The sequence below is a fragment of the Phacochoerus africanus genome, chromosome 10 (genome assembly GCF_016906955.1).
Source record: "Phacochoerus africanus isolate WHEZ1 chromosome 10, ROS_Pafr_v1, whole genome shotgun sequence".
NCBI classification, from domain to species: domain Eukaryota; kingdom Metazoa; phylum Chordata; class Mammalia; order Artiodactyla; family Suidae; genus Phacochoerus; species Phacochoerus africanus.
The window spans coordinates 27836117-27850098 of NC_062553.1; the positions used below are offsets into that span (position 1 = coordinate 27836117).

Here is a 13982-nt window from a genome sequence, read left to right on the forward strand (position 1 = left end):
CTTTTTGAAGGTTCCATACTAAATACATAGACATATGTCTTTTATATATATATATATATACACACACATATATACAGAGACATACAGACATACATCTCAACGCATCTTTTAAAAATGTGAGTTGGAGTTCCCGTTGTGGTACAGTGGTTAACGAATTCGACTAGGAACCATGAGGTTGCAGGTTCGATCCCTGGCCTTGCTCAGTGGGTTAAGGATCCGGCGTTGCCGTTAGCTGTGGTGTAGGTCACAGATGAGGCTCGGATCTGGCGTTGCTGTGGCTCTGGCGTAGGCCAGCGGCTACAGCTCCGATTAGACCCCTAGCCTGGAACCTCCATATGCCGCGGGAGTGGCCCTAGAAAAGGCCAAAAAAAAAAGACAAAAAAAAGTGAGTTGTTTCTATATACAGATGACTTTCACTGAAAAGAACATATTCAGCAATTCCATGTGGATCATTATCAGTTTTCACTGAAGCAGTATTTTCACAGTTTCAAAAACTAAAGACCTAAGACTTATTTAACAATAATTCATACTAAGGTACAGGAAATTCATATACCACGTTTACATCATAAAGATGAACTAGAGCCACAGAAGAACTTATTGGTCAATGGCAAACACATAACTTTTAAACATATGTGGGTTGATACATTTAAATAAAATGTATCTGTTTAATTTTTAACTACAGGAAGTAAACATGGCTAAGCAGATTTTCACACAAGTTGGAAGCTTTATTTAGTATATCTATCTTAAAATGCAGACTTTGGGGCATATGTGAATTTCACTATGAGAAGCCAAGGGTAAGAGGATAAGCACCTCAAAGAACAGGCAATCACCTCCGGGCAGTAGAAGCCAGAGCAACAGGAAAGAGCATCCTGATAGCCAGTCGAGAGGAGCAATGCCATGTGTTTTAACAAATGTAGAATCTGTGATTTCAAGTACAAGCGTGGATAACTTTCTGAATTTCAGGCAGTGATTCACAATACATATGTCCTTATAAACTACTCTAGGATAAGGGTTGGCACACTTTTTCTGTCAAGGGCCAGACAGTAAATATCCTAGACTTTCTTGGCCACACAGCTTGCCACAACTACTCAACACTTCCACTGAGGCACAATAGCAGCCATAAGGCAACATACACATGAATCAGTGTGGCTGGTCTAACCAAATTGTACTTACAAAAAACAAGCAATGGGCCAGATTTAGGCTACAGGCCAGTTTGCCAACCTCGGCTCTAGTCTACGTTTCTGGACTTTTTTTTTTTTTTTTTTTTTTCAATAGCAAGTCAAGTGAGAAACACTTTCTATATTACACCTGGGCAATACACATAAAAGTCTGTTTCACATTATACTTATGCTTACTGTAACCAAAGCACTTTGATATTCCTTATTCTATTTGCTTGCTTTTTCTCTTTTTATGGATTTTTGGTGTTGGGGGGAAAACCATCAAAAACCATACACTGATTTCACAAATAGACAGTGAATGACTCAGTTTGGAAAAAAAAATTTTCCCCAGTGTGAACAACAGTAGGGCTTATCTATTGACTGATCATCCCAAGCAATAACAGAAGCTTTTCAGTGATATATACTATGTATTGACTGCTTTCCACATGCCATGCATTAGCACATGGAAAACATTCAATAAATATTATATACTTATTGAATATATAGGAATCCAGCAGTTTAAAAAAGATAAATATTGCCCCCTAAGAGCTCATACTGTTATAGTTCATAAAAGGTAAATATTTATACGTCTAAAACAGGATAATAACTATGAACCTTATAAGACTATCATAAAAATGAAGCATTCAGCAAATATCAAGTATTCAGTAATATTTCCAAATCACTATTATTCAAATAATGAAGTACCAAGAAGTAGTTTTAAAAATCAAATTATCATCTACTAAAATAGGAGGTTTTAAAATCAGTTTAAAATTCTAATTCTTCAGTTAATGAAGATGGCCTCATCAACATGATTTAAAAGTGGTGAGGTTTATAGTACTGATATATTGACAGTCAACCAAATTTACAACAGAGAACTTTTAAGTCCCTTGTCTCTCCTCCCCCTCCTCCTAAAAAAAAAGTTAGGGAAAATTTGAAGGTTTAGACTCCATCCGCGAACTACATGCCATTTTTAGATCGATTTTCACCAGATGATACAGGTGAGAAAAACTCAAGAAATATAAAAGATACTCCAAAATTGATATCAGAATGATTACTATGCCTACATGTTCACTGGCCATCCATACACAGACTTCATAAAACCAATCTTTTGTTAGAAAGTTATTCTTCCATATTAAATAACTATTTTGCTAAAGGTGAGCTCCATAGGAGCAGCATTTTTGTCTACTTTTTTTCACTGTTATATACCCCAAATTTAGATGAGTCCTTGGCACTTTATAGATTTGCATAAATATTTGTTGCATGAAAGAAGAGTGAACCCTAAATTTAGAAGAGTCCTTGTCACGTCATAGATTTGCATAAATATTTGTTGAATGAAAGAAGACTTGTCAATTTGGTTATGGTTTAATATTATAGCATTCAAAAAATTAATATAAAATGGAAATTATTCAAAAGTAACATATTTAAAGATCTCCTGACACTGCTAGCTTAACTGGTTTATTAAATCTAATTGGTCAGAAATTAATGTCTATACTTTTATAGGGATAAAGAAAGAATCTTACCTTCTTTTTCTACTCTAAAAACAAAAGTTCTCTGTGTTGTAACAACTTCAAATTTGTTGTCTCCTTGAACTCGTACTGTAGATATAGCAGAAAGGGGAATTATTCCTTTTGAATACTTCTCCTGTAATGGTTAGAGAAAAAGATACATAAAGAAAACATTAAAGTAAGATTCCCTGATCAAAAACATAATGGTACAATACTTACAAGAGTTTCTCTTTCATAGTTTCAGTATAAATGTTTTAAATCACATACAATAGCATATATCCTCTCATATATATAATTCCCCTGAAAGGAAAATGATAAGTGCCCCTTCCAAGTGAGATGTCTTTTCTAATTTTCTCTTCATCTGGAATTAAAAGGCAATGAATCATACACAAATAATCTTACTAGGCCTGCAATACGTAGTTCTGAAAAACAGCAGTATGTTCCTTGAAACAATCTGGTCTAAATGATTTTATGGTGTTTGCAGGCATCTGCTGGCCATCACAGGTACTGTAACTAAACCGTTGCAAAACTACTGCTACATATTGTGAACAAGAATATTATCTAAGAAACCAGACTGTTGGGTTATGTCAATTAACAATATTAACTCAATGCCCTGATGATGAAGACCTTAATCTTACCCTGCATCCCTTTACTTTTTATTCTCCCAGGACTAAAGAGTGAAAAAACAAGGACTTGGCTATGTGCAATTGACACAGGCATGCAATTTACAATTTTGTTCAAGAAAGTAATTCTTAGGACTCGTGATAACTTTCTCAGTCTTATTTTCCTAGATCCTCCTAAACCATTTGGCATGATAACCGCTCCACAATTTCAACTATTTACTAAGCGTGTAGTATTTTCTGGGCCCTGTGTTGGGAAGAACATTCAGAATATTTATACATTTCAGTAGCCTCTAAAGGAAAAATTGAGAGAACAGTTTAAAACTGAGTACAAACTAAGGGAAATAAGTACCAAGATGAGAATCCTCAGTTCAGCTTCCAAGAGGTCAGAAGTATTGTCACAGAATCGATGACATCTGAACCTGACTATAAGAAAACTTAAGTTAACCAAATAGATAAGTGAGGAGGTGGGAGGCAGGGGCATCCTGGCTGCAAAGATTGAATGATAGAGGCAGGTGTAAAGCAGAGAAGTAAGAGGAGCTGCAGTGTGGAGTCAAAAGAGATGGAGCTAAAAACATAAATCAAGGTCATATTATGAGAGATCTTGAGTGTCAAAAAGAATTTGGACACAACTTTATGGGGTTTCTTCTACAGTTCCCTTCCACAACATCATCCCATGGAACCATCACTACTTTTGAGCAGGTCCCAAGTATTTGAAACAACTGCTTAGGAGAAGAATGTCCTAAAACGATCCCATGATACAGGAGAGCACAAGTATCATGTTCATATTCCTCCCAGCAGCAAACTTCAGCCACAGAGAGAAGATAGGTAAAAGACAGCCACTGTGAGCAACTGAGAGATTTACCCTCTTCAGTTGAGGAGATATATCGTACTGTCATGGTACTGCCTCTTCGTTAGAGTGTCCTCTCCTCCACTGCCTCTGCCGCAATCCCCAAACCCGGACTTACTGTACCCATCAAAATCCTATCTACTCTTTAATGCCGTCTTCAATAACAATGCCATGAAGGATTTCCTTTGTCCTCTCAAGCAGCAAAAATCAAGTAAGATCCTCAAACTGTGATCCGGGAAGGTAAAGGGGCAATTTCGCAGAAAAAGGAGATGGTGTCAAGGAATAAGTACTTACAGAATAACTCTTTCTTCTCCTTATTTTCCATTTTTTTGGTTTTATCTTCTCTCCCTAAGAAAGAAAATCCCTTCTTACTATTTCAACTACCAACTTTATGCGGAAATTTCTACAATGCGCCTCTTCCCTCCTTCTTGTCCATGTCTGTCAATTCCACGCTCATATTTTGGATCCTCAGTGTTACATACACTGTCCTGCAAGTACCTCAAACTTTAAAACTGAATTATCTCCTGAAAACATACTCTTCCTCTATGTCTATTCATTAAATTATCACTCTTCTAGGCAACCAGTCTTAAACTGGACTTTGACTTTGGGTTAATCTTTTGCACCCAGGTAATGTGAGATTCTCCCTATAGCCACAGTGCCAGCTTGTTCCCCACTACTTTCTGATTCTTTCTAGTCACCTGCTCCTTCCTGAGGTTCCGGAACACACTGTGGCTCTGCTCCATCCGGTGGCTCTGCACACTCTGTCCTGTAAGGCACAGGTTTTCCTACCCATCTTCACATACTGCCTCAACATCTTTCCTATTTCAACACCTTTCCTATTTCAAATATGTGCCCCTGGGAAAAGCCCTCTGATGGGTCCCTTCTCTCAGGCCCCTTATCCTCACCTAAACAGACAACCCTAATTTAAGCTAATAGCAACTCTACTCTTCTTTTATAGCATTTAATAACTCTAGCTGAAATGGTGATTTTTATATTTACTATGTGATCACTTTATTAATACAGTCTTTCCAAGAGTTCTCTTGTGGCTCAGTGGTAACAAACCTGACTAGTACCCAGAAAGACGCAGGTTCGATCCCTGGTCCCGCTCAGTAACTTAAGGATCCAGCATTGCTGTGAACTATGGTGTAGGTAATAGATGTGGCTCAGGTCCTGCCTTGCAGCAGCTGTGGTGTAGGCCAACAACTACAGCTCTGATTCGACTCCTAGTTGGGAACTTCCATATGCTGCCAGTGTGGCCCTAAAAAGACAAAAAAAACAAACAAACAAAAAACCAGTCTTTCCAAACTGACTACGGGTCATATGTCTATTGTCTTCATCACCTTTCACATAATCCAAATTGCATAAACATTTTCTGAATGATTAAATCCTACATCCAATCAATATAACTTGTACAAACTGACTTCATTTTTAGTATTTTTCTAAGTTCATTTTTTAACACTTCCACTGTAAACCATAATAAATTAATGCCTAATCTATTGCACACTCTCCTGATCTACCTCTCTACTTTCAGCTTGTTTTCCCTCTGCCCTTTCCTGCGCATCATTGTCCAAATGTCACAGTTGGAGAAAATAAGGCAAAGATTCATAGAGAAGGAGAGCAAGATGGGTTTTGACATGTGCACAGGATTCTCATGGATGGCAATGGCTAACAAGATACAGATGGAAGTGCAAAACCAAGGGGGTGAAAATATAGGAAAAGATAGACTCAGGTTTCCTACAGGATATCCACACTGTTGAAAAACGTCACTGCAAAGAAATCGATGACATGATTGGCTTAATAAAGAAAACTCAATAAATGCAGGTGGCCAATACCAATCAATACTACACCACTAAGGACTCTAGGAATTACCAAGAGGGAGGGAATGTCTCCCATATTGTCAGGTAACCTCAGACATGGGAAGGGGCATAGCATCCTTGGAGAAAATGAAAGGGCCTCTCTGACTCTAGGTTTGAAGTGGATGAAACCAGACAGTGAAAAATCCAGAATATCCAAAAACATTTATTTACTCTTTATCCTCCTGGTGATCCATTCTCAAATTGTGTTTTGCCTAAGAATTAGAGGAGCTTATAAAAACACATCTCTAGAGAGATAATAAACTATTTTTTGAATAAAATGTTAACATTAACCCATTTTTTCAGTAGAGAAGAAACAAGCAGCCTTGTAGGGAAAGACATAGGAATTTTAAAAAGGAGATCTTTCTTCCTTCTAAACCTCTTCAGAGAGATTTTTTTTAAAAATCCCTTAAAAATATAACAACTCGCCTACATGCCCATAATAATGTTGTTCAACAGGTGAGTACTTACAGAAGACTAACAGAAAAATAAATTCACCAGAAGTGATCAAAATGTACTTAAGAAGCAAAATACTATGCCACTTTAACCTCAGGAAACTGTAATTTATCAAAGGGCTCATTTATAATCTATTATGAGATTCTAAAATAATTTTTTACACTGTAGAGTTGATTTTGTAAGTCTCTTCTAACACACAGTAAAAACAATACAGGGAAAGAAAAGAAAAAAAGAAAAAACTAGACTAAATGACACCAGGCGCAAAATGACTGCATTTTTCAGATAAAAAATTTTCCTTAAGGAAAGAAATTCTAAAGCATCCCTTGAGCTTATAACACACAGATATCTAGGTCAAGTTTGTCATTTATCTACCACTTGCAGACAATGAAACGACCACAGGGCAATTCTGCCCACAGCAGAGGAGAATGGGGGTGCATTAGATTTCTTGGCAGGTGATAAGATATCCAGGCTGTTGGGATGATGCCATTTTCGGTAATACAATGAAAAGGCCTTGCTGAGACATGATTGAGCAGCATTGGAGAAAGCAGAAGAAAACTACGGGAACAGGCATCTCTGCAAACTACCTCCTGAAAGCTCAACTATATGCTCCTCAAGCGCACATTTAAACACTGAAAGACCCAACCTCTCCATGCACAGGCCCATGAAAACTGCACATCTGGCTGAAATAGAAGATGTGGTCACATCAAAACCCTCTGTTAACTGACCTTGAAATCCCCTCTTCCCAGTCCATCAATCCATCCCTTTTTGCCATAAGATTCACACCAGAAACCATGTCTCTCTTTAGGAAACACTCATCCTAGTATTTGGGGGGTTTTGCCAACATGAAACCAATCATCTGAATAATAAAGGAATGAAATTCCATGGGAATTTTTTTTAAATTTTCATGTCAAGCTAAAGAATTCGTAACAATTCATTTTAACATAAACTTTTAATCTCAATTTCAAACCAAGGCTGCATCACTTTTACTGCATCAATGTGGATAAGCACTCATCTCCCCAATACAGTTGAGATGACCTTTTCAAGGACAGACTGGGTCCCCTTGGTCAGAGATACTAGAAATTCTCTCTCCCGAATGAGGATAATGATACCAACACCAACAGAGCCTGACAGCACGGAAGCCTGTCTCACTCCTGAATAGTTTTCTTCTTCATTTCAGTGAAACCAGAAAAGGGCAAAGGTGCTAAAGAAAACCAGGGGTCAGACTGCATCAGACAGAGACTACTTTGCACCCATCATAGGCACATACACTGTCTCAACATTCAAATAAACAAGCAAACCAAAAACAACACCAAAAGTAGAAAACAAGCTTTTAAAAGTGTTCATCTCATCTTGCAAACATCAAAGGGGTGTGTTTAAACCTACTTGACACTTTACCAGGATCATTGTAAAGTGAATCCAATGAACACTTCTCTAAACTTTCTAGTATTCTCGGGATTGTAGCACACAGTGTGTATGACTTTCTGTCTAAAAGCATATGCTCTTCTTCCTTGTGGTACCTAAGAATCAACACATGAAAAGGAGTCTATATCTCTATTCAAGTCACAAATAACACCAATATTAGGCAGCGAAAATCTCTAAATAATGAGAAGATAAGGTTAGACTATACACTAGACATAAGAGAATGTGGTTAAGTGTTAAATCAATATATTAAAAGAACATATATAGTTAAGATTGTAAAATTATATGATTTTAACAAAAAATGGAGTATATACATTAGTTCCAATTTTTTACGTAAGGAAATTTTCAAACACATAGAAGTCGAAAGATCAGTACAACAAAACACTCATATCCTCTATCTCAATTTGACAATTGTTAACACTGTCATTTTTTGTTTTATCTAACTACGCATGTGTGCAAAGATACATATATGTGTATATGTAAATATAAAAATATATAGGTAGGAAACATTTGAAAGACATTTGTGGATATAATGACACTTCATTCCTAAGTATTTCAGCCTACATCTCTTAAGTATAAAGGCATTCACACACCTAATGAGAAGAACATGAGCAAAAGAGTATCATGTTATTAAGACCCCACTAATAACCTAAAGAGGAATTTTAACCATCTGCACATCAAGATGTTCAGTGAGCTCTAACACCAAACACATTCTTCTCAACGTCATCTCCCACTAATGCCCTTCACCCACACCATTTTGCAATGAGAGAATCTGGGCATCTCATTCTCTCTGCTGTCAAATCCTGTTCTTTCTAGTTTCTCTATGTACAAACATTCTTCTTTCTTCAAAATCCATGGCCATTAGAAATCTCATGCAAGATGCATTCCTTGGTTCTTCCGCACCTCTTCTGGAGGACAAAATAACCTCTCCTTGTTTTAACATTTCCTGCTTAACAGTTTCAGTGCTGTCTAGGATAAAGACAATTCCTTATGCATCTATCACTTACAGAAATTCCTATACTTTGTAGGATATATTCCAAAAATTATTGTCAGGAACATAAGCTTTTAAAATTCCCAATTTTATGTGGCAAGGAAAAGGTAGACTATGAAAAGAGTTAAATGTCTTATCTTACGCAAATTCTTTTCATATTGATACTTCAACTCCTAGTCTTAAAGACCAAATCACATACTTAGTATATGGAAGTACACTGAGCATGCATAGGGCAATTTTGGAAAACTGTAAAACATCCTTACCTTATCATTATTGTAGTAAGAAATGCTAACGCCATCAAATTTCACCCATCTCTTCTGAAACATGCGTTTTCTGCAAAATATATGAAATTGTCATTTTACATTTAAGAACCATGACCTTAGGTTTTAAATACATTTGTGATATAACCATATTGAGTACATTACCATTTGCTGTTAAACAGCAAAGAAAACAATAGGCCATGATAATGTCCAATTTTGGCAATGGTATGAAGGGAAGAAAATAAGCACAATGACTCTTTCTAATCAGTTTACCCAGGTATGTTAAAAAAAAAAAAAAAAAAAAGAGTTCCTGTCATGGATCAGTGGTTAATGAATCCAACTAGGAAACAAGAGGTTGTGGGTTCGATCCCTGGCCTCACTCAGTGGGTTAAGGATCTGGCGTTGCCGTCAGCTGTGGTGTAGGTCGCAGACATGGCTCGGATCCCTTGATGCTGGGGCTCTGGTGTTGCTGTGGCTCTGGCGTAGGCTGGCAGCTACAGTTCCAATTAGACCCCTAGTCTGGGAACCTTCATATGCCATGGGTGTGGCCCTAAAAAAGACAAAAAAAAAATGATACTGCTAACAGTATCATCATCCACATGTGTAAGATTGAGTGGAATACAAATTGCACCCACAGCCCTCAATGGAGATAATTCCTTAATGAAGATAATATAAACTCATACCCTTCATTAATCTTATAACATTTTATCTTATTATTTAAATTTTTGCTTTGGAGTATAAATAATATTTTGCTGAAATAATAAAGATTTGTCAACTGGATTTACATAGATATATTATTTAATTCTGATCAAAAAAGCTGAAAAAGCCCTGTCTAAAAATAGAGAATCATTTGCAATCATCCAAAATTCACTGAAACATTAACATTTTGCAAAAAATGATTATATGCAAGGCAAATGAAGTTTAAAATGGTTACTGACATGAGAAAAAAAAACAAAATAATGTCATCATATGTGCCCTATGTAGGCATAAAGGAGAAAAACCACCTTTCTGACTATACAAAGGGAAAGTGAAGACCCATTTCTATTAGGCTTGTTTTGTGTTGCTTTGTTTAGGTCCCCTTCCCTGAAGTCAGGCAATCCTGAAGGTCTTGAATATCTTATTCTCTACATGACTCTCAGTGTGAACTGATACAATCTAGATACTTTTAGCCTTTAACACAGATAATATATGAAAACTAACTTTCTGTTTCAAAAAACAGTCATTTCCAAACAAACGGGTAAGTAATCATGTCTACCTTTTCCTTCTGCAGTTTTCTAACATGTTTAAGATAAGGAAATGGTTTAACTTTTTGAGGTTTGCAAAAGCTTTAAAGATAGAAAAAGCACTTCAGGAAGTGTGGAGAACTTGTCTTACGGGCCGTTTCCTGAGCCTCACGCCCCTATTACTCTAGTGAAATACAGCAAGCCGCCCACACTGATCATTAGCCAGTTTATTCTACTTAAAATGAAATTAGAGCAAAGCTGATCAAAGTTTCAAAATTCATTAGTGTGGACACCATTTTCACATATAAGCACTGAATTTTTTTTGTGAAGTAATAAGAACATGTCCACAGGGAGTCTGGGTTTAAAAGATGCAAACTATTGCATTTAGCGTGGATAAGCAATGAGATCCTGCTGTATGGCACAGGGAACTTTAGTCACTTGTGATGGAACATGATGGAGGATAATGTGAGAAAAAGAACGTGTATATATATATATATATATGTGTGTGTGACTGGGTCACTTTGCTGCACTGTAGAAACTGACAGAACACTGTAAACCAACTATAATGTATAAAATAAAAATCATTAATTAAAAAAAAAAAAAGAACATGTGAAGACATTGAAACTATGTAACCACAATTAACTCCCCAGCCCTTCTTCCATCTTATCCCCGCAGCCTTCTGCTTCTTTTATTACCTTCTTCTGGTCTGTAATGTGTTTTCTTAACCTTGTTGGTTTTTACTTTCTTCACCAACCCAAACTGAAGGGCTCTTCAAGTTGCCAGCATTAAAAGTTACAAGGTAAAGAAATACTAAGCACATGCACAATAATTCTACATTCAACAAAATCACGTAGAGCTCATTTCATGTAGATCTCTGTCGCACTTAAAAGCAGGCAAATAGCCTTCTTCCCACACAATCTCAACAGTAATTCTAGGAATTGAGATTGTGTTTAGGGCCCCCACCGACCTTGCATGGTGAACAGTGGTAAGCTAGAGCCCAGAAATACATATAATCTTCCATGTTAGAATAAAAATACTCAACATCTATAAGACATAAAGGCCTTAGGACTGCCTATTACTCATCTGTTTCCTTTGCTAACTATACCTTATCTTAGAGGTCTACCTAAACCCATACTGACATTTCTTCCTGGATGAGCCAATCCAAAGCAAATCACAAAGTTATTCTCTCTCAAAGCACCCTCTTCTTTTCCTCATAGCACTTAACACAATCCCTAATTACACATATCTGTTTAGTTGCTTAGTGTCTGTCTCCCACATCAGCCCTCATGCTTTACAAGGACAAAGTTCAAGGATGTTTTATCCTCTATTATATGATCAGCAACAACTAACACAGATCAAATATGGCACTTTCTAGAAAAGAATCTGTTCAATGACAGAGGGGATTAAGCACATGTCCCCTTAGCATTAAGAGCAAGATGACAGACAAATAAAACCTCAAATAACCAGCACTCAAATAATGAGCATCTTGTAAAAGAAAAGATGGGCAGAAGACAGGAAAACTTCTAAAAACTCAAGAGTTAAATTCAAAGTTTCAGGAGTTCCCATTGTGATTTAGTGGGTTAAGAACCGGACATGGTCTCTATGAGGATGCAGGTTCGATTCTTGGCCTTGCTCAGCAGGTTAAGGATCTGGCATTGCTGCAAGCTGTGGCACAGGTAGCATTTGCAGCTTGGATCCTGTGTTATGGGCAGGCTGTGGGTACGCTGGTAGCTGTAGCTCCAACTTGACCCGCAGCCTGGGAACTTCCATATGCCACAGGTGTGACCATGAAAAAAAAAATCTAAAGTTTAAAATCCCAAATGATGGAGTGAAAAAAAGTTTAGAATATACTGCAACATGTCTTTAGTTGAGGCCACTTGGATTCAAAAAGCTTTCTTAGAATTCCATCACCATCTGGATAGACAGCTTGAGATCTGAGGCATCATCCAGGAATTTAACATTCGAGTCACAGAAAAATGCCATCTTCTCCACTTGGAATGCGCCCTGCCTGCTCTTGATGTGGCTGGCTCCCACATCAAGGTTTTGAGGTTTTAATCAAAACCTCAACTACATTAATAAAATTAGAGGAAACAAACACCAATTTAACCACTTCACCCTTAAGTTCATTTTTTGCTTTTTTTCAAACATTCAGGATCAGATCTTCTTATGACAATAAAAACTTTGTAAAATACCTTGTTATTAGGGGAAAAGTAGACACTACAGAAAACTTGAAACATTCGCCACATAATTTTAAAATACATTTCAGAGTTAAACATTTTTAAATATATTAAGATGCATGCATTTGATACTTTCCTACTTAAAATGCAAATTAATAAATCAAATGCTTCTAATACTAAATTTATATAAAATTGTTTAATCTTTTACTTATTAAGTGTTTCAACATTCAAATAGCTATTTTCTATATGTGAACTTTTTAATACTGAACTCTAGTAATTAGTTAAAGATAAGAACTTACAGTTAGAGCCTTTCTCACAATATAATCCACCTTTCTAGCAAATGGAAACTTGGATTTAACATGGGTAAGCCCTATAAATTAATCAAAACCTCAACTATGTAAAAGGGAGATTTTGAGAAGTACTGTGCTTCTAAATGTCAATGTACAGTTTTAAGTTAATAAATGTGAATTCAAAAACTCTAAGAATTATCTTTTCTATGCAAGAGTTAAATATTTTCTCATGTATTTATAAAGGCTAATATCAGACAACAAAGTTTAGTATATTTTCATAAAATTAATCTATTAGACACAACCAGGGATTGCTAAAATACTTTAAAAGTTTTTGCTGACATAAATTATGCCTTTCCCTCAAATTTTATTTGAGCTTATTTAGTAAGTGTTAAAAAAGAGAGAGAGAGAGAGACAAAGTATAAAATACAACACCACTCTAGCCTGTGTTCTTACTATTACGACACAAATTAGATCTGAAATAATGATGAATTATTACACAGACAAGAGATTTTCAAGCCTCAGTCAATAAACGATATATTTGGCACAATAATCTTGATAATAAAAATAGCAAACCTTTACATAGTGCTTTGTTCTAGGCACTGTTGCAGGCCATATACAAATATCAACTAATTTAATCCTCCAAATAATCATATGAGGCAAGTAGCATTATTATCCCCATTTTACAGATGAAGGCACGGAAGCACTGGCAGGTTAAATAATTTTGCTGAAGTCACACAACTAATAAAGAGCATGTCTGTGAGTCAAATCCAGGTTATTCTGGTCCCAAAGTCTGTGCCTTTAACCACTACACAAAACAGACTCCTGTACATTTCATAGCAAAGCATCCTGGATATCCCTTTAGGTAGTGATAACATGAGCTCTACCCATTTAATACGTGAGTTCAATTTTGCAAAGTGCTACAGAATTCCTTTGGGGAAAAAAGGTAAAGTAGACATGAAAAGTATTAGCCTAGGTTTTATCCTATTTTGTTTTTTAGGGTTCTAAAGGGAAACATTTCTTTAAGAAGCTTTTTCAGAAGAATTTATAAGTTGTGTGCAATGGTATTGGATGGGTTTCTATAAGCTCTTCCCTTGAGCTCTGGTAGGACAGGTGGTGTAAAGTTTCAGCTGCTATCATAAATACAGCCTCACCACCTGGTGCCAGTTTTTGTTGTTTCTAAA

At 36.4% G+C, this 13982-nt stretch overlaps 1 protein-coding gene across 6 annotated transcripts in view; it reads right to left on the minus strand.

Moving 5' to 3' along the window:
• Positions 1 to 13982, minus strand: part of ARAP2 (ArfGAP with RhoGAP domain, ankyrin repeat and PH domain 2) — a 172202-nt gene that overhangs the window by 132036 nt on the left and 26184 nt on the right. For 5 of the 6 annotated variants that reach the window (XM_047799202.1, XM_047799200.1, XM_047799205.1 and 2 more), the window contains 3 exons: positions 9115 to 9184; positions 4427 to 4480; positions 2678 to 2798 (listed from right to left, as the gene is read on the minus strand). In XM_047799202.1, coding sequence (XP_047655158.1) covers positions 2678 to 2798; positions 4427 to 4480; positions 9115 to 9184 — 245 coding nt within the window. The remainder of the gene's footprint in view (positions 1 to 2677; positions 2799 to 4426; positions 4481 to 9114; positions 9185 to 13982) is intronic. The other variant, XM_047799201.1, reaches the window with a different exon arrangement.